General features: G+C 43.3%; 1 protein-coding gene and 1 long non-coding RNA gene across 3 annotated transcripts; both read right to left on the bottom strand.

Annotated features, from left to right (window-relative positions):
- Positions 1–5,788: 5,788 nt before the first annotated feature.
- Positions 5,789–8,351, bottom strand: LOC133891173 (uncharacterized). Of its 2 annotated transcripts, XR_009904152.1 has the most exons (7): positions 8,151–8,351; positions 7,774–7,865; positions 7,516–7,608; positions 7,230–7,423; positions 6,735–7,001; positions 6,171–6,251; positions 5,789–6,036 (listed from the first exon to the last, which is right to left on the bottom strand). It is a non-coding gene; the product is annotated as an uncharacterized LOC133891173 (long non-coding RNA). The 2 variants fall into 2 exon arrangements; XR_009904151.1 differs by lacking the exon at positions 6,735–7,001.
- Positions 8,352–11,845: 3,494 nt separating this feature from the next.
- Positions 11,846–13,666, bottom strand: LOC133891431 (anthocyanidin 3-O-glucosyltransferase 2-like). The gene has a single exon (XM_062332145.1). The coding sequence runs from the start codon at positions 13,456–13,458 to the stop codon at positions 12,028–12,030; it is 1,431 nt and encodes a 476-aa protein (XP_062188129.1). The 5' UTR covers positions 13,459–13,666; the 3' UTR covers positions 11,846–12,027.
- Between the last annotated feature and the right edge of the window lie 4,776 nt (positions 13,667–18,442).

Below are 18,442 nucleotides of genomic sequence, written 5' to 3'. Positions count from 1 at the left end.
AGTCTTTAAAGATGATACATCATCACATGAAGATGAGCAAGGAATTTCAAGGAGATCATCACAAGATGTAGATGTATTGATCTTAACTACTTTACTAGTAGACAATTCATTTAGAGAAGAATCAATAGCATCATATGCAAGTTCAAGTTCTTGATATTTGCATTTCAAGTCAACATGCTCAAGTTTTAGCTTTTTGTTACTAGCCTCAAGAGACTTGCTAGATGCAACTACTTCATCATTTTTCTTAAGCATATTATTATATTTAGCAAGCAACTCATTATGACTAGAACTAAGCATAGCATTAGCATTTTTAGGAGACTTGATTTTAGCTTTTTTTTTCTTGATGATAGTAGCATAGTCATTCATGAGCTTAGATAGATCACTAGGAGAAAGACCATCATCATCACTACTCACCTTATTGTTACCTTTTGCCACGAGGCACATAGGCGGTGGAGGTAGGGGTGCATCATCATCATTGGTGATAGCAAGTCCCACAAGGTTGTTGTCTTCATCATCACTTGAGCTTTTACCTGAGACCCATTCACCAACAATATAGGCCTTGCGTCCTCCACCCTTCTTGTTGAAGAGATTCTTCCTTGAATACTTATCTTGGCTCTTCTTCTTGTGCTTGCCCTCATCTTCATTTCTTCAATCTTCTTGCCCTTGTTCATGTTCTTCTTGGTTGGTTGAGGGCAATCATATGGCATATGGCCAAGTTCACCAAAATTGTAGCATCTCTTCTTGTCTTCTCCACCGAATTTGTCAAATTTCTTTGAGCAAAATTTGTTCTTCTTGGGATCATAGTTGTAGCCATTCTTTTAGAATTTTGAGAACATCCTTGTAGTTCTTCTCATGAGAAGAGCAAGCTCGGTGTCGGAGTCATCATCATCACTATCTTCTTCATCGCTTTCGCTTGATGATGGGAGCTTTATCTTCTCTTCTTGTCAACCATCTTTGCCTTGAGAGCAAGATTTTTCTTAGATAAAGACTCACGATCTCCAAATAAGAACATCTCATGAGCACATATTTTCCTAACAACGTCGGTGATGGTCATGCCATTGATGTCCCTTAGCTTTTATGAAGAAGAGAGATGACATTGTTCTATTGTGGCTTTGGAAGCACCATCAAGATCCTACGGATAACATCTTCTTGAGACAATCGAGTTAGTTCAAAAGAGTTAATTTCTTCTACAAGCATATTCATGTGAGAATACATATAATTGCTTAATTCATTAGGTAGCATCTTGAATTGATTGAGAGCATTCATAAGCACATGATATCTTTCCCCACGAATTTTTCTAGACCCCTCATGAATTTCACAAAGAGCGATCCAAATCTCATTAGCATATTTCTTGCTATGAATTCTAGAGAAAACCTCTTCACCGATTCCCTCAAAAATAGCATTCTTAACCTTAGCATTCCATCTAACTTGTTGATCAGTAAAAGGGTGATCAAACCTAATGGAAGAGGCTAGCCAAACTTCGGGGGAAATAGCCTCAAGATAGCTTGCCTTGAGAACTTTCCAATAGACGATGTTCTTTCCATCGAACCTTGGCACGCTACTTCCATTCCCCGGAGCCATTGCTTTAGGATTTAAAGTCTATCAAGAGCACGAGGCTCTGATACTAATTGAAAGGATCTAATGGCGCTAGAGGGGGGTGAATAGGGCATTAATCAAAAAACTAAACCAACTACTGATTTCTAGAACAAGGAGCAACCTTAGCCTAGAATGTAGAAAAGCAAATAGACGACCTAGCAAGCTAGAAAGATAAGCACAAACATGCAAGCATATAGAACATAAGTAAAGTGCGAAATTGAAACTTGCATGAAAGAAATGCTAGAAGCAAAATGCAGAATGTAACATGAGTTGGAAAAGAGGACACCGAGTTTTTCTCGAGGTATCGAAGAGTTGGCACTCTCCACTAATCCTCATTAGAGTTGAGTCACCAAGACTCAAGTGCTCACTAGTGATTACCACTTCTCCATCTCCAGATTAACGGGCATCAAACATGGTACACGAGCTTCCCAGGGCTCCCACAAGATCTCCAAGAGCTCACCGAGAACACCTCCAATCTCACCGACCGGCTAGATGTTGCTAACCACCAAGAGTAACAAGGTAACTGGTTCACTTGATCCCAATGAAACCTAAAACAACAGCTAGATGCACACTCACTACTCTTGAAGCACTAATGGAGTCCTTAATCTTCAATTAAGAACTTGCAAATCACTTCAAGTGCTCTCCCTTGCCTCTAGATGATACACAATATTTATGAATGCTTCTGGGTTGCAAGAGTGAGGAATGAAACCAAGTGAGGAGGTATATATAGGCTAGAGGTCCAAATCTAGCCGTTACCCAACTACTCACTTTTTCTGTGAACGCCGGATGGTCCAGTGCACACGCCTCTATTAACAAATGGATAATCCGGTGAGTTAACTTTTCCACATGCTGATTTGACAGTTGTCAGTAGCCATTGCAAAATGCTCCGGTATTCTTCCATATAGCATCACCGGATAGTCTGGTGAGTTATACTCCGTTTCCTTCGAAAATACCAAGCTTATGTTAAATAGTCCGGTGATGACACCTTTAAGTCACCGGACAATCCGGTCAGTTCAACTCTAATTTTCTACAGAAAAATGATCCTTTTGTTAAATTGTTCGGTGTATGAGTCCTTCAGATCATCGGATAATCTGGTGCATGTAACTTCATATTTCTGTGAAAAATGACTCTGCCGTTAAATGCTCCGGTGCAAAATTTCTTCCATCACCAGACAATCCGGTGAGTTCATTTTGAATCTTCACAGAGAAGAAAAATGGTCCGGTGAGTAAAATCCTTCTCACACCGGATAATCCGGTGAGAACAATCCTCCTGGAACTCGTCTAATTCAATCGACTTTGTGTTCTAACTTCTCACCTATGGATTTCTTTGAGCTACCTAGTGCTAGATTTTCGTAAGTGTGCATCCAACTATATCTAGACTCAATTAGGTCAAGCTACAATACTTAACCCCCTTTTATAGTACGGTCAGAAGACTAAAAGGAGACTTATAACTACTCTAAGTGTCCTTCATCACCTTGTGACACTTAGAACTAGAAGATTCTTAATCTTGACGCAAAAGTCCTTTGATCGACCAATACAATTCCATGAGGGACCAAGAAAAACCATTCAATCATTGTGAATTAAAAATTTGATTACCTTCAAAACATACGCATTAGTCACAATGATACAGTTGTCATTAATCACCGAAGCTTACCACTTACCTAGGGGCCTAGATGCTACATTCACTCTTATCACATATATGCACACATATAGGGGGAGTTTAGACTATATTATGTGATTTTTTTTCATGAATTATAATCCATGTGTTTTCTCTTCAAATGATATCCATTGCTCATATCTATTGCATAGTTGATATGCATTCCTACAATTGGTATCAATTTATTGGATAATGGTTCATGAAGATATCTCGTGTGTGCTCTAACATTTTTCCTTAAGTACAATATATGTTTATAGTCCTTTTTCAGATGGTTGACAAATGGAAAGAATTTTGATTACCAAAGTAAAGAGGCATAATGGTTGACAAAGGGGGAGAATTGTAGCTCTTGCATGCGTCGATTAAGAGAGATAGTGGTGATGGAGAAAGAAGGGAATTATCTCCATTGTAGCCACAAGAGGAGACAAAGTGAATATAAGATCATGCATCTAAGCAAAGAGGTAAGGTCTTCAGCCATTTACAATTTGTATCATTTTTTATTTGTATCTTTCATTGGTTGTGTTGTCATCGATCACCAAAAAGGGAGAGATTATAGCAAACATGTCCTTAGAGAGATTGTAATGGAATATCTTAGGGCGTGTATATAATTTTGGTAATTAATGACAACATAATCAATGAGACTAGCATGTTTGTCAAGTATATACCTTAGTAGGTCTCATAGATGCAATATATAAAAAAAGCCACCACAGCTAGGACAAAGATTGATGGAATTAGAAGAAGTCCTAGAGAAATTGCCCTCACTGAATGGTCTGGTGCTTGGAGTGTACACACTAGATGCTTACCACATATCATTTCTTACAGAGAAGGTTGAAGTTATTGAAGATTTTAGATCAACTCACCGAACGTTTTGGTGTTGAAGGTATACACATTGGATAGTTTCATCGTAGTATTTTACACAAAGAAGCTGGGACAAATAGAGGAATGAATTAAACTTGTTTCATAAATTTTATGTGATCAAATATGAAGGATTTCTGTATAATCATATAGAGCTCTTCACAAGCTTTTTATGGAGCCCAAGATCATCAAAATCGGAGTTCAGAGTGAAAAGTTATGCCAAAATATATAATATTATTCTATTGAAATTTACCTCACCAGATATCAGGTGCTCACAACAAAAATAGTCTGGTGCTACACCGGATAGTCCAGTGCTCATAAAGTAAAATAGTCTTGTGTTCACAAAAAGTTTGCAGCGGAGCCTAATGCCTCACCGAATTATCCGGTGTTCACAAAATAAACATACTAGACTATTATTTGTAGAAGTTTTCAAAATGAACATATGCACATAGAATGATCTGGTGCATGTGTCCGATGTTCAGTGAGTCATCATAGGATAATCTGGTGTTCACATATGAGTTTGAGTGAGTTTCAACAGCTAATTTCTTCTGCTATACTCACTGGATAATTCGGTGTTAATACTACTATTATCACCGGATCATCCGGTGTTCACAGTTTTTTTGAGTCATTGGGATAACGGCTAATTGATAGGTTTGAGGCTATAAATACCCCTCCACTCAGTCATTTAAAGGTGTGGCATGCCGATGGAATCTAGGGAACCTCATAGATACTTGAGATGATATCAAAGTCACCAAAATGTTTAAAGTGATCATCTAAGACGATTAAGCATAAGATTAGAGAGTAATTAGTGCTTATAGACCTAGAGAAAGCTGTAGCTAGGTGTTATAACTTTAAAAAGGGTAAGGAGTGATCCTAACGTATATCAAAAGATACACTGACACCTTAGAGTCTTGCTGAGATCTTACATTGGTGGCTCATTCGGCTTGAGACTTCACCTTATTGGCTCAAGAGTCGTGATCGAATGCCGACCAAAAATATATCCTTGGTGAAACTCTAATGTGGAAAAGATGACGTTCATATTATCGATATCATAGGATAAAAATTTCTTATACTAAGTTTATTCTCTCTATCTTATTTACGTTTCTATATTTACAAACTAAAAATAATTTGCTACGATTGGTTATAAGTTGCAAAACTCTTTTAAGCGATAAAATAGACACACTAGATATACTAAAACATATTTAGATAGAATTTGATATAGATTTATCCTGAAAAAGTTTTAGAAACAATTAGATTTTAAATATCTTAATTGACCCTCTCTTGGACGTCTATCGGTCAAAGTCAAATTTTGTCGAGTTTCATCAAGTTAATTTGTGTTTTATGTACAAAGCACACACAAAAAAAGGTGGATCTTTCTGGTGACAAGACCGATCCAGATCAATTCCCAGGGTAAAGAAGAACGAGGAAAGCTAGCGTTTAGGAGTTTTTTAATGCTTCGAGATTGGTGAGCCTAGTTTATCAAAAGATTCCTTTCCCAACCAAGGTATTATAAGGTTGGTTGATCAGTGTTTAAACAGAATGATCAGCTGTCATGACATGGGCAGCAGCACAGCTTCGTCAAACAGTCAATTATTTATATACGGATGAAAAAGAGGTAAAAAAAAACGTGTGTCGCTAAACCTAGTGTCAAATATGCTTGAAGAGTAAAGATGTAAAGCCGATGGAACTTGATAACGAAAATTTTACTTGTTCCTCGTTAAAAGAACAAATACGGTTGCATACGCCCCTTTCTTTTGGAGGATGTTTGTCCAGCCTTGCTCTATCGAAGACGCGTTGCAGCATTGCAGTATACTAGAAAATGGCCAGTTGGCGCGCTATATAAAACCCGTTGACACCTAGTTAATTGTATTGTGCCAAACGGGGGAGCTCATTACCCTCGGTATCAAGGCCACTACTGTGACCAAGGAAAACCTGAGTGTGATCATAAAGAGGAGTTAGCAAAGAAATGCCCTTTCAAGCACAAAAAGTAAAAATAGGTAACAGCAGGCACTACTTAATAGTCAATTAAGCGATAGTAGTTTCATTCTGTTTTGGAATAAACCAACCTGAATCATTCCAGGATGGCCCCTGGTATTGTTTCGTGGCCATGGTGTGCCATCTTGCATGATTCATCCTTCATATTCTCTCTGCAACAAATTTCATTAAGACACATTAGCATTGGATCACTAGGTAACAAAATCAACATCTATATGTTTACAAAACAGACAAACCCTAAGTAACCAATGTTATGAGAGAAGTATCATTCAGGAGCTCTATGTTCAATGTTATACTTCATAACGAATGGTACCCATTTTCTAACAAACTCTAAAGTCTCAGCTAGTGCATCAAAAGTAAGCATTGCTGCTCTATCATCTGATACATAGCATAAGACCTACAGGGTAATCCACAGCAAGAAAGTTAACAGAAGTGACAAGAGGTTCATGAGTAACAAGAGGTGGCTTCCTCAATGGGTCGACTGTATTGACAAAAATGTCAACAGCAGCTAAATGAGATGGTTCACCTTCATAGTCATACTTGTTAGTGGAAATGGAACCGTAAGAACATCATTAATATGAATAAATTTAGATTGTGTTTGAACTAAAGTACTACAAAAGTGGAAAAGAGATCACCTTAAGGCCAGTCTATCAAGGTAAATCTCACGGTTGATTGGAAACCACTTTGGGAACTGATCCAATATCCAGGAAAGAACAAACCAAATCTCACATATAATGAATAGAATACATAATGGGTATGCATTTCGCACAGGATTTGTGATATGGTAGTGCAGGAAAAATATTAGAACAATCGATCGCAGCACAATGACCATCCTGTAGGGGTTTATCCTGGAGGAAGGTAGTGGAACTTTTCTAGATAAAGGCTAGCGAGTTTCATCATTCCTGAGATTTAGATGGCACAAAATTAATGTTGAATATATGTCCAAAACAGGTAATTAATTTTGGAATATAAAGGCAACACTCCAAACTATTAAATTCATCTATGTGGTGCAAGTAACTCAAAGTAATTTTGAGATTGTAACTCAAACTAATTTTGAAACACCATTTACTAACAAACAACATATGATCCCTATAAATGATGAGTTTATGAAGGAAGATGTTGGAACTCACAGTAAAGCATCTTCCATGTTGTAATCAGTATATGCATCAATGTCACCAACGCCCCGACCTTCAGAATGAGCAATGCTTGTGCCATTAGTCATTTGAATTGCTCCCTAATCCTGCTTCATTTTCCAGCCATCAACTCTCTCTTTCCAGGCAACATTCCCAATATTCCCAAAGAACTCGATCCCTTGACAGATTTGCTAGCACGGAGCAAGAAAGAATCATTAGATCTTCACATCAAACATGTGCCACAAATTGAAACATGAGAGATCATGACGAGAAATAAACATACGTGAAAGATTCACATAGGCAAATGGAGCCCGCTTGCTGATGTTCCCAGTAGAGGACATCATATAATGGCCAGGGGAAGCTCCAGGTATGTCTCCTGAGATTTGCAAAATCCAACTCTAGAAAGTCAGCATTATAGCATATCCAAAGTAAGCCTAAGATACTTTTTCTCATCATTAGAACTTTAGGTGAATAAAAACTATAAAGATGAGAACAACACTAGCAACAAGTATAAGCTGAGTGCAATGCAGCATGGAGTTACCCGGTAAAGTTTAGGGTGGTGCAGTTGACAACGTTGTCGTGCCCCGTCTGCATCTCCAAGAACGGGCAGGTCTTGCAGCCGTTCTCCCTGAACTGCACACAAGGCCCAAACAACAATCACAAACAAGAGGATCCGAACGGTACCATTAGCGTCAACGAGTAGCTTGTCCCTAGAAATTTTAAAATCACAGCCCACAAAAATCTAGCCCCGAATCAAATAGAGAAAACGTGATGCTAAACCCTAGCTGCTGAGAACAGATTGCTCCTGGAGAACAAATCCCCAATCCGACACAGGACCCTTCCCTGGCTGCGTTGATGGGAGAACCTAAAACCTTGGCCCTAAGGGGATGAGGGGGGATAGTCGGCGGTGGTAGGTACCTGGCTGTAGGTCTTCACGAGACGGCATCGGAAGTAGGCACACAACTCGTGGCCGAAGCTGGTTGCAATCTGCATGTGGCCCACCCGGTCATCTTCCTCCATCATCCCACCGTCGCCGCCACCACCCCTCAACCTCGGCTCTCGTTTTCTCCCCTGCTCCTGCTCACTTCCCTAGAGGAGGTCATCGTCGTCCGGAGGGGCCACCAGCGACGGCAAGGAGTCGAGGGCTTGAGAAATCACTAAGCGCATGTTTAGTAGAGCTCTCTTTAATTCAAATTTTCTGCGGGGAGTGATTCTCTAGTGAAGTGATTCTGTGATTGCAAGTGATTCTCTAAAATAAACTATATAGATGAAGTGATTCTGTGCGGGAAGTGAATCAAGGGAAGCTATTTTTTTCAACTCCCCAGCTTCTAGTTCATTTCAGATAATCACTCCCACAGATTCCACTCAGAAAGCTAAAAACTGAAAGCTGCTGTTTAGCAGAGCTCCTCTAATTCCAGTCAAAAAACTGCTCTAAGAGCTCTGCCAAACAGACTTAAAACTCTCAAAGTCTTAGGAATCAGATGCCCTCAGTGCATATCTGACTATTCAACCGTGATTGGACGATTCGTGAATACCAGCCAATCAGGACAGCTTGGTGCCTCCCAAGCTGATATGTAAGATGTGTCCTGGCCACATGATGCCAAGAAAAAATCAATAAGTTTAACTTTTTTTTTTGCAGATGTTCAATTTGTTAGATAGTAAGTCTTTGTCTCCGCTCCTATGGTTTCGCATCTGGTACGTCTGCATCTTTTAGCATAAGACTTTATGTAGCGTCCGGCTCCTGATGCAGTTACGTCAAGGCAAAGATCCACCGTCCAGAAGATTTGTTTCTATCTTTGTTGGCATGTAATCCTTGTAATCTCTCGAGTGGTTAGGATAGTAATCTTGTTGTCTTGTACGTCTTGTACTGCTATATAGCCGGCCTTCAGTAGATCAATGAATTACGGTGATTGTTGCCCAACGTACAAACATTTTCATGGTATCAGTTAAGCAAGCACGATCATGCACCTTCCGCTCCTATCTCCTCTAATCCCGATCGCGGCTTTACTCAGAAGCTAGGCATTGATTTTTTTGAGACTTTCAATCCTGTTGTTAAATCAGCCACTATCCGCACTGTTCTGACTCTGCACTCTCCAGCGACTGGTTGGTTCATCAACTAGACGTCAAAAAGACATTTCTGCATGGTTCTTTGGCTAAGACCGTCTACTCATAGCAGCCCTCGGGATTCATTGATTCGGCTCATCCAAATTATGTCTGTCGTCTCAACAAGATCTTGTATGGCCTCAAGCAAACACCGCGTGCATGGTTCCCCGTTTTGCCTCCTACTTGCTCTCTATCGGCTTCATTGCTTCCAAAGCCGATACTTCCTTGTTTATCTACAAAGGTGGTACTGATGTCATCTACCTTCGTTTTTATGTCGATGGCATCGTCCTCATAGCTTCTACTTCCACTCTTCTTCAGTAGACCATCTCCGCTCTACAGCGTGAATTTTCTATGACTAATATGGACACTCTTCATTTTTTTCTTGGCTTGACAGTCTCCCGAGATGCTAATGGCATATTTTTGTCTCCGCCACTATGTCACAGAGATTTTAGACCGTGCGGGTATGTCTTCGTGCAACTCGTACGCCACTCCAATCAACACCCATGTCAAGCTTCCCGCGTCCAGTCCTCCTGTCACCAATCCTACTCAGTGCCGTAGCTTCGCTGGTGCACTACAGTACTTGACCTTTACATGACCAAACATTGTCTGTATTGTTCAGCAGGTGTGTCTTCACATGCATGATCCCCGTGAACGACACCTCTATCTTATCAAGTGCATCCTTCGGTATCTTAAAGGTATTATGTCTTATGGCTTGCGCTTGCGCTGCACCAACCTCGATGCCCTCGTTGCTTCCTCAGATGTGGACTGGGCAGGCTGTCTAGACACTCGCAAGTCCACCTCTGGTTATGCAGTGTTCCTTGATGATAGCCTCGTCTCATGGTCCTCTAAGCAGCAGCACACTATCTCCCATTCTAGAGCAGAGACCAAATATCGCGTAGTTGCTAATGTTGTTGCCAAATCATGCTAGCTTCTGCCAACTCCTTCACGAGCTCCATCGGCCTCTCTGTCATGCCACAGTCGTCTACTGCGACAATGTCTCCACCATGTACCTCTTCAACAACCTAGTTCAACACCAACGTACTAAATATGTTGAGATTGATCTCCATTTTGTGTGTGAGCATGTTGGCCTGGGTGACATGCGGGTTCTCCATGTGCCTACAACTCAGCAGTTCATCGACATCTTCACGAAGGGTAGTTTACTGGCAGCGACATTCTCCGAGTTCTGCTCTACCCTGAGCGTCCGTGACGCTCCGACTGCTAGGGGTGTTAGATTGTACGTCTTTGCCTCCGCTCCTATGGTTCTATGTCCGCCACGTCTGCAGCTTTCAGTGCAAGACTCCGTGTAGCGTTTGGCTCCTGATGCAGTTACATCAAGGCAAAGGTCCACCGTCTAGAAGATATGTTTCTATCTTTGTTGGCCTGTAATCCCTATAATCTCTCGAGTGGTTAGGATAATAATCTTGTTGCATTGTACTTGTACTGCTATATAGCCGGTCTTTGGTAGATCAATGAATTATGGTAATTATTGCCCAACGTACAAATATTTTCACAATTTACGACCCACAATTCTGACACCAGCATCATCTCAGTAACATGACCGATTCTCATAGAGAGATTTTTTTGTCGAGATTTACCTAACTCGTGTTCCATGATAACCTTAAACCTAAAGACTAAATTTCGAGCGTGCATACCCTTATCACGCGGCATGCATACTCAGATCGGCCGAACATTTAGTATCAGAGGTCCAGTGCTGTTGTATGTATGAAAAGTAAAAGATGATAAAATTACTGATGTCATTCACATGCAACTCTATTTTAAAATTTTAAAAAACTCATAGTTTTCAAACCGAGTATCTAAATTAAAATCTGATCGCACTATTGTGTTTCGTGCGTAAGAGCTTCAAACCTAGATCTCAGTTGAGTATATTTTGACGATATTTTTTTCTAACATCAACTTCATATAAAAAAGTGCTTCTGTGTGTATTATAATTTGCTTATGATTTTTAAAAACTTGATCATAACTATACAAAAACTTGCTTATTCGTCAAAATATTTTTCTCAAATCTGTACCCAGTTATGCTAATTTTGCTTTTCAAATTCACATAATATGCTTTTCTGGTTCATATGAATTGCTTGTAATTTGGAACTAATATGTTTTTTATGAGTTTACACGGATTTGAGTTTTTCAAATTGAAACAATTTGCTTTCTGGATTTTCTGAACTGCTTGGGTGCATCTCTCTTCTTTGCTGTTATATCCTACTAGTCTTTGTTAGGATTACTAAAAATAGAAAAAATAGTTAGATAAAATGCTTTTTCACAGCATATGAAATGCTTTTCTATAGTATATAAAATACTTTTTTCAATGCATATGATTTTTGCCTGTGGACAGACAAATTCACTTTTTCTCAGGTATTGTTGCGGGCGTGCTCTACGTGTGTCATGCTAATTTGCCCTAATTAGAAAAGCAATTAATTAAATATTTTCTTAATTAAGGATGTACATGCTATCCGTTTATAGCATGCACAGTCCAGTATTTAGTCGTGTCCAACTTTAAAAGCCTTGATAACTTTTATAGGCATTATTTGGTACTGGCATGCGTTGTCCAACTTGCCACGGAGATTATACACTTGCCACAGACATGTAGAACAGGAAACAGAGCACCCAAGGTGCATTGCCAAAGCACGATGACACTATGAAGAACACGTAACAGAGGTGGAACTGCTTCTCGGCCTCACTTCTTCACCTCCACCGCCGCGCCTTTGTACAGCTCCTCGGAGAGCCTCTGCAGCGCACAGTAAGATGAACCACCCTCCTCCACAGCCATCCGGCACGCGGCCTTCATCTCCATGGCCTTCTCCCTCGCCTTCCATCCCTCCTCCCCACCGCCCATCAGTGTCTTCACCACTCGCTCCAGCTCCGCCGCCTCCACGAAGTTTTTCCGCTTCCTGTCCACCTTCATCGCCACGGCTACGCCCATGCCGGCCACCAGCACGAACGCGTTCAGGTGCTGCTCGGCGTAGAGCGGCCACGGCGCCATCGGCACGCCGAACCACAGGCTCTCGAGGACCGAGTTCCACCCGCCGTGCGTCACGAAACCCCCCACGGCGCTGTGGGCGAGTATCTCCTTCTGCGGCGCAATCGTCGGCCACACGAGGCCTTTGTCCTTGGTCCTCTCAAGGAAGCCATCGGGGAGCAGCTCCTCGAGGTTAGCGTCCGTGGGTTTCCGCCCGCCCGGTACTGGCGGGCCGCGCAGCACCCAGAGGAAGCGGTGCCCGCTATGCTCCAGGCCGCGGGCTATCTCGTGCGCCTGCGGCGCAGTGAAGAACCCACCGCTCCCGAAGCAGAGGAGCACCACGGAGGCCGGAGGCTGTGTCCCAAGCCACCGCACGCACTCGTGCGGCTGATTAGTGGGCGGGTTGAACGAGATTACCGGCCCTATTGGATAGATCGTCGGGGCACGGACTCCGTGTGTGCACCGGCCGTCGGCGATGGCAGCAATGACCCTCTGCTCGAGCTCGGCAGCCGTGTTAACGATGATGCCGTCGGTCTCCATGAAACGCCTGCCGTGGTACACGAACCACGTGTAATTCGGGTTCTTCTTGTCCATCAGCGGCAACGGAAGGGACGACGGCGGCACCGGCGGCAGACCGGGCACGTCCACCATGCCCTCCATCTCCTCGAACTCGACCGTCACCTCCTCGTGGAGCACCGGCAAGTGCAGGAAGAGCGCGAGCATCGCGGCGTTGGAGGTGAAGTATACATACGCCGGCACGGCGAGCTCGCGGGACACGTCGAGCAGCGTGGTGCAGAAGAAGTCGATGACGAGCGCGGCTACCGGGCACGCCAGGCCGGAGATGGCCGCCCTGACGTGGGGCGCGTGCAGCAGCACGAAACGGGAGACGAACTCCTCGATGCCCACGTGGTCCACCGGGGGCGCGACGGCGGGGAGCTGGATGAAGCATATGTCGAGGCCGGAGGCCTCCTCCCGGCTTATGTGTCCGGCAACCTCCGATGCGAGCTGCTCTGTCGGCGGCCGCATGACCAGCACGGTGAGCGAGAGCGCGCGGCCCCTGCGGCGGAGCAGCCGCTTTCCGGCTTCCAGCATGGACATGAGATGGCCGGTGCCCCACACGGGCAGCAAGACGACGGTCGGTGTCGCCATGGATGGATCTGGGTGGCCTTTGGCTGCTCGCCCTTTCTTGAATTCGTGGAACAAGATGCTTGGAATAGAAAACGCAAGAGAGTGGATCAGGCTAGGCTTCAATGGCTCGTTCTTTAAGTGATTGTGACGGACCACCCAGGCTTGACAAGTTCAGCAAAACCGTAGAGAAAGAGGCAGTCAAGCTTGTGATTCGGTGAGCCGGTGGCAACGTGCGGCAGTCCTCAAAGCGGCAGTTATCACCACTGCTGCTGTTGCAGTGTTGTTGTCGGATGGACATGTCATCTACGAGACAACGACGACTCCTTTTCCCTGCTTCAATTACTCGACGTGCAAATGAGCCATTGGCAGAATCAAACAAACCGGACTGGGAGGCAGGAAACACGCAGGGGATGGTAAAATGTCAAACTCAAGCAAATTCTCATAATTAATTAGAGAAAAAGAAAAACATATAGCCATCCATCCACCGTGGGCCCAAGTTATAATGACTTAGATAAAAAAAATATATTTATTATGAGACCAACCAGATAAAATTCCAAAAATCATCTCTTTCCTTCCCAAACAACTTTGAAACCCCCGTCTTTTATACGAGATAAAAATCGCAAAAAAAGATACTTGGCGCCCGGGGGGCCACCGCTCGCGGCCCCAGGTACACTTCTCCTGGTACTTAGCCCTCCTGGTCGTCGGGGGACTCGGGTGCTCGGGGATCACCGTACACCTTCCCGAGCACTTTCTTCCCGGCACTTAGACTTCGCAGATCATCAGGGAACTGGAGTGCTCGCGGATCACCGACTGTGGCCCCAAGCGCCCTCTCCTGGGACTTAATCTTTTTTACCTCGCGGAGCAAACTCCACGGGATGACGCCACGTGGCGGATTACCGGCCTGACCTCGGGATTCGGGGACCCCCGGTTCCTGATACACCGACAACGATCATCAAAGAACAAACTAAAGCAAACGAGGTGGATGGTAATGATGTATCGCACAAGATAAGATTAAAATGATTGCATATGCTATTAATATCATTAGTACTTTTGTGGTGGATGGTAATGATGTATCGCACAAGATAAGAGATCCTGGGTTTGATTATCACGAACCGCAACGAGGGGTGCCTGGTCAGGCAAAAAAATTCGGTTTTTTCGGGTCAAAAAACGTCGATTCGGGGACCGGCTACCACAAACAGTTTCTTAAGTAAACCATCTCTAGTATTAGGTGTCCATCGGTGGTCTATTTTGCGCATATGGAAATCGTCTATTTTCACATGCCTTCGATCAAATACAAGTGGCTAAACACCTCTATAAATAGGTTACCACTGCCTCCAAAAATTGTTTATGTAGTAGCGGAAGTGCAGTGACAAAAGTCAGTGTGGCTGCCAATGTAGGCTGGGTGATCACACCATCAATTTCTGAGAAATTGGAGCTTGAGAAGAGGGACACTGGATATAGTTGGCCTATTTGTGCTAGTGTGAACCTTTGGCGGCTAGTCAGCTGTGCTTAAAGGACATATGAGGTAAATCTTACTAACAGGACATATGGTTGTTTCAAGTGGAACTTGGCTGGAATACCTTGCAAACATGCATGCTCTGCTATTTTTAAGGCTTTGTAATCGAGTGGTTCAAGAAGGAAGCTTACATTAGAGCATACGAAAGCATTATTTATCCAGTTCCTACAAAGCATGATTGGAACAAAACAGATACACTGGATATTGATCCTCCAGAATTCTCAAGACACCTAGGCCGTCCAAAGAAGTGTAGAAGAAAGGGACCTGATGAGAAACCGGTCTTTACAGGAAGAGCAAGGATGGCAACCATCACTTGCTCAACTATGGGAAACAAGGACACATTACTTGAATTGTGTACCACCCTAGCTTTCCACTTTTCTCAATAGACTAAAATTTGCTAAAATCTAATAGGTGTTGTAGATTTTGTTTGATTTAACGAAAATTAATTTCTAAATTTAATTTGCCATAGGTTATATTTATGTTTGGTGCATTCATGCTACAGTAGTTGCAATAGCTGAGTATATGTGAAAAACAGTAAAATCTCGCTAGAATGTGGTCGGTTGAAATCTCTTTATGAAAATGGTTCAAAAGTAAAAAAATAAGAGCCTTTTTCCTAATTCCTAAACCCTCTTGGGCCGTTTTCCTACCTAAAGCCTAGCCCAATCCTCTTTCTCCCTCTCTCTTTCTCTCCCTCGGGCTGGCTCCCCCTCCTCCTCCCCACTTGGGCTGACGATGGCCTCTCCACCGCACGCGCTAGGCCTGGCCCGCCCGGCCAAACCGGCCTCTCCCTCCCGCCGCTCTCTCTGACCAACAGGCCCAGCTCGAGCCGAGCCGAAGCCAAGCCGTCGTCGAGCCAAAGCCAAGCCGCAGTCGAGCGGCGCATCCCGATTCATCTTCTTCCTCTGGCCACTTGATCCCCTCCGCTCTTTGCTGCCGACCCAACGCTTCCTTGCGCCCTCTCTCCTTCTGGAAACGGGAAAAACCGAGGCTTGAAGCCCCATCAAGACGCCCCCATTTGTTTCCCTTATCCAATCCTATCTCAATGCCTGATTTAATGAGGAAACCGTTGGCGATATGGCCATTAATGTTGCCGCTCATTTTTCTCTGCGCCCCAGCTGCTCTGCTCGCCCATGTGCCTATTTAAGCCGCCGTCCACCACCATGACAATGTTTCGCACCTCTTTCACCCGTTCACACCCCATCTTCTCTCCCATAGCGTCGCCGCTACCCTCTCCTTCTTCGTCTCCGGTGAGTAGCGTCGCCACCGCAATTCCGCGCCTCCGCGCCATCACTGGCCATGCTAACTCCCTCTCCGGCTTCACAAGTCCCTCCGGAAGCAATCTTGAGGGTCTTCGTCATTGTCAATCGGCCACCGGTACACCTTCCCCAATGCCGCATCATCCACCACCGTCGCCATTCCCATCGCCCGGCCACCTCGTCTCCACTCCGGCCTCGTTCTCGCTTGGGGTGAGCTTGCCAGTGTTCCACTTCCTTTTTCCACCACTCGTTGGAGCGCTCTGACCGCCGAAGCCCATTTTTGGCATCTCTCCGGCCGCCCACCACCACAGAAGCCCCCATCGGCGCCTATGGTCCACGATGGACCTGGTTCACACGTTTTTATTAACAAAAATATTTCAATTTTGAATAATGACATCACCATGCGCAATAAATAGGTTTTTAGTATAAAATAAATCTCTTTATTCTCTGAAATTTGATAATTTTGCAGAAAAGCATTAGAGCTTCAAACCCTCGTAACTTCTTGATCGTAGCTCCGTTTTACATGATCTGTGCGTCGTAGCGACATGTATAATATTTTTATAGGGTTTTTACTGAGTTTTATTACTGTTTGGTGTATTGTTCTTAGTTGTTTCCTTGGTTTTCTTTTCCGGTATGCCGATATTTAGGAGGTGAGCAATACGTGAACCTGCAAGATCAGACTTTTGAAGAATTTGAGCAACTCTTCGCTGAAGGCAAGTGTCCATGCTCATTTTGCACCTAACCTAGGGTCGTGTGTTAGCATTTTATCCTTCTTGCATGCTTGGTCTAAATTGGAATCCCTTGTTAGGGTTTACTAGTATTTGTATCATTTTCCTTGTCGTTGTTGATAGAGTCCCTGGGATAAAGGTAGTTACGCTTAGTCGCTATCATGGTTGGTTGGGTTATAAAGTAAATATGATTAATGTCTATGCAACATGAATCGGGAATGATAATTTTTGTAGCAACATAGAATTTAGGGATCTAGCAAGATGGCTGGTTTGATAATGGTGCGGGTATGCACGTGTGCGGGAATGCATAGTTGGATTGTGGTTTGTAACTGTGTGGGATCCTAAGGACCGGTTCTTGAAGCATGTAACCCGACTAAACAGCGTAACCACGAGGCTTATATGGGTATGGTTTGGCCAATTAATTAGCCACCCCTCCGATTCTGTAGGCAGCAGTGGACAGTTCAGTGACACAAGAGGGGGCTTCTACAGTGATGGAATCACTGTTAACGGTGAAACCTTAGTGGATGCTTACGGGTTGATGGTAGTTTTGTAAAGGTCTTGTAGTGATCTCTCAGCTCACACCTCGAAAGTGTGTAAGGTACCGATGGGTACCAGAAAAAGAGTTGATCATGACTCGTGGGTGAAGTGTGCAAACTCTGTAGAGTATAAAACTGATCAATCAGCCGTGCTCACGATCAAGAGCGGCTTGACCTTCTTCTTGATTAGTTGGGATCAGGGATCAAGGATGGATGGTCGGGTAGCTAGGTAATGGGATTACCTAGTGAGTCTTAGTAGTCGGATGGAATCCAATGAGTTGTTCCTCTTGTTTAAGTGGTGTCTTCACACTTAGTAAATAGGATGCCTTTTGTTAGAGTTATATGTCAAGGTTGCTTAGTGCAGTAAACCAGTGTCTAACTTTTCTTGCCTTAAGCCCCATATCATGCTTTCCTACACATACGGAGTACATTATGTACTCACACCCATTGTTTTCTCTATTGCATTCTACCACTGTTCAGAAGCCAACAATGTGGCTGCACTCTATGATGGAGATGACTTCGACCTAGAGCTCTTTTCTAGGCTGATGTTTCCCCGGTTGACACCTGCGGAAGATAGAAGACCCTCTGGCGCTAGAATTTACTTTATATTATGCTTTATTTAAGACCTGTGGGTCCTTTTGTAATAAATATGATGATATTCTAGTCATGGCACTGTGATGATACATTGATGATATAACGCATGTATGAAACTTGATCCTAGCATACATGTAATTGTACCTAATTTTGTTTCTTTAAAATCGAGTGTTACAGAAGTGGTATCAGAGCTGTGTTGACCGTAGGACGTAGCCTAGGTAAAAAGGGACGTGTTAAGGGCTTATATTTGTACAAACTATTTTTAATAAAATTGTTTTCTTTTCAGTTTTGCCTTTCTTTGTCTATTATTACTCTTTATAAAAGCTGTTACAAATTTTCTATCATGTTTAAAATTTTAAATGGCCCGCACAAAGA

The sequence above is a fragment of the Phragmites australis genome, chromosome 14 (genome assembly GCF_958298935.1).
Source record: "Phragmites australis chromosome 14, lpPhrAust1.1, whole genome shotgun sequence".
In the NCBI taxonomy this organism is placed as follows: Eukaryota; Viridiplantae; Streptophyta; class Magnoliopsida; order Poales; family Poaceae; genus Phragmites; species Phragmites australis.
This window is presented reverse-complemented; position numbering and strand designations above follow the sequence as displayed.

Coding starts and splice junctions, on each gene's coding strand:
- LOC133891431 (XM_062332145.1), bottom strand. CDS start 13,458: ATGGCGACACCGACCGTCGTCTTGCTGCCCGTGTGGGGCACCGGCCAT.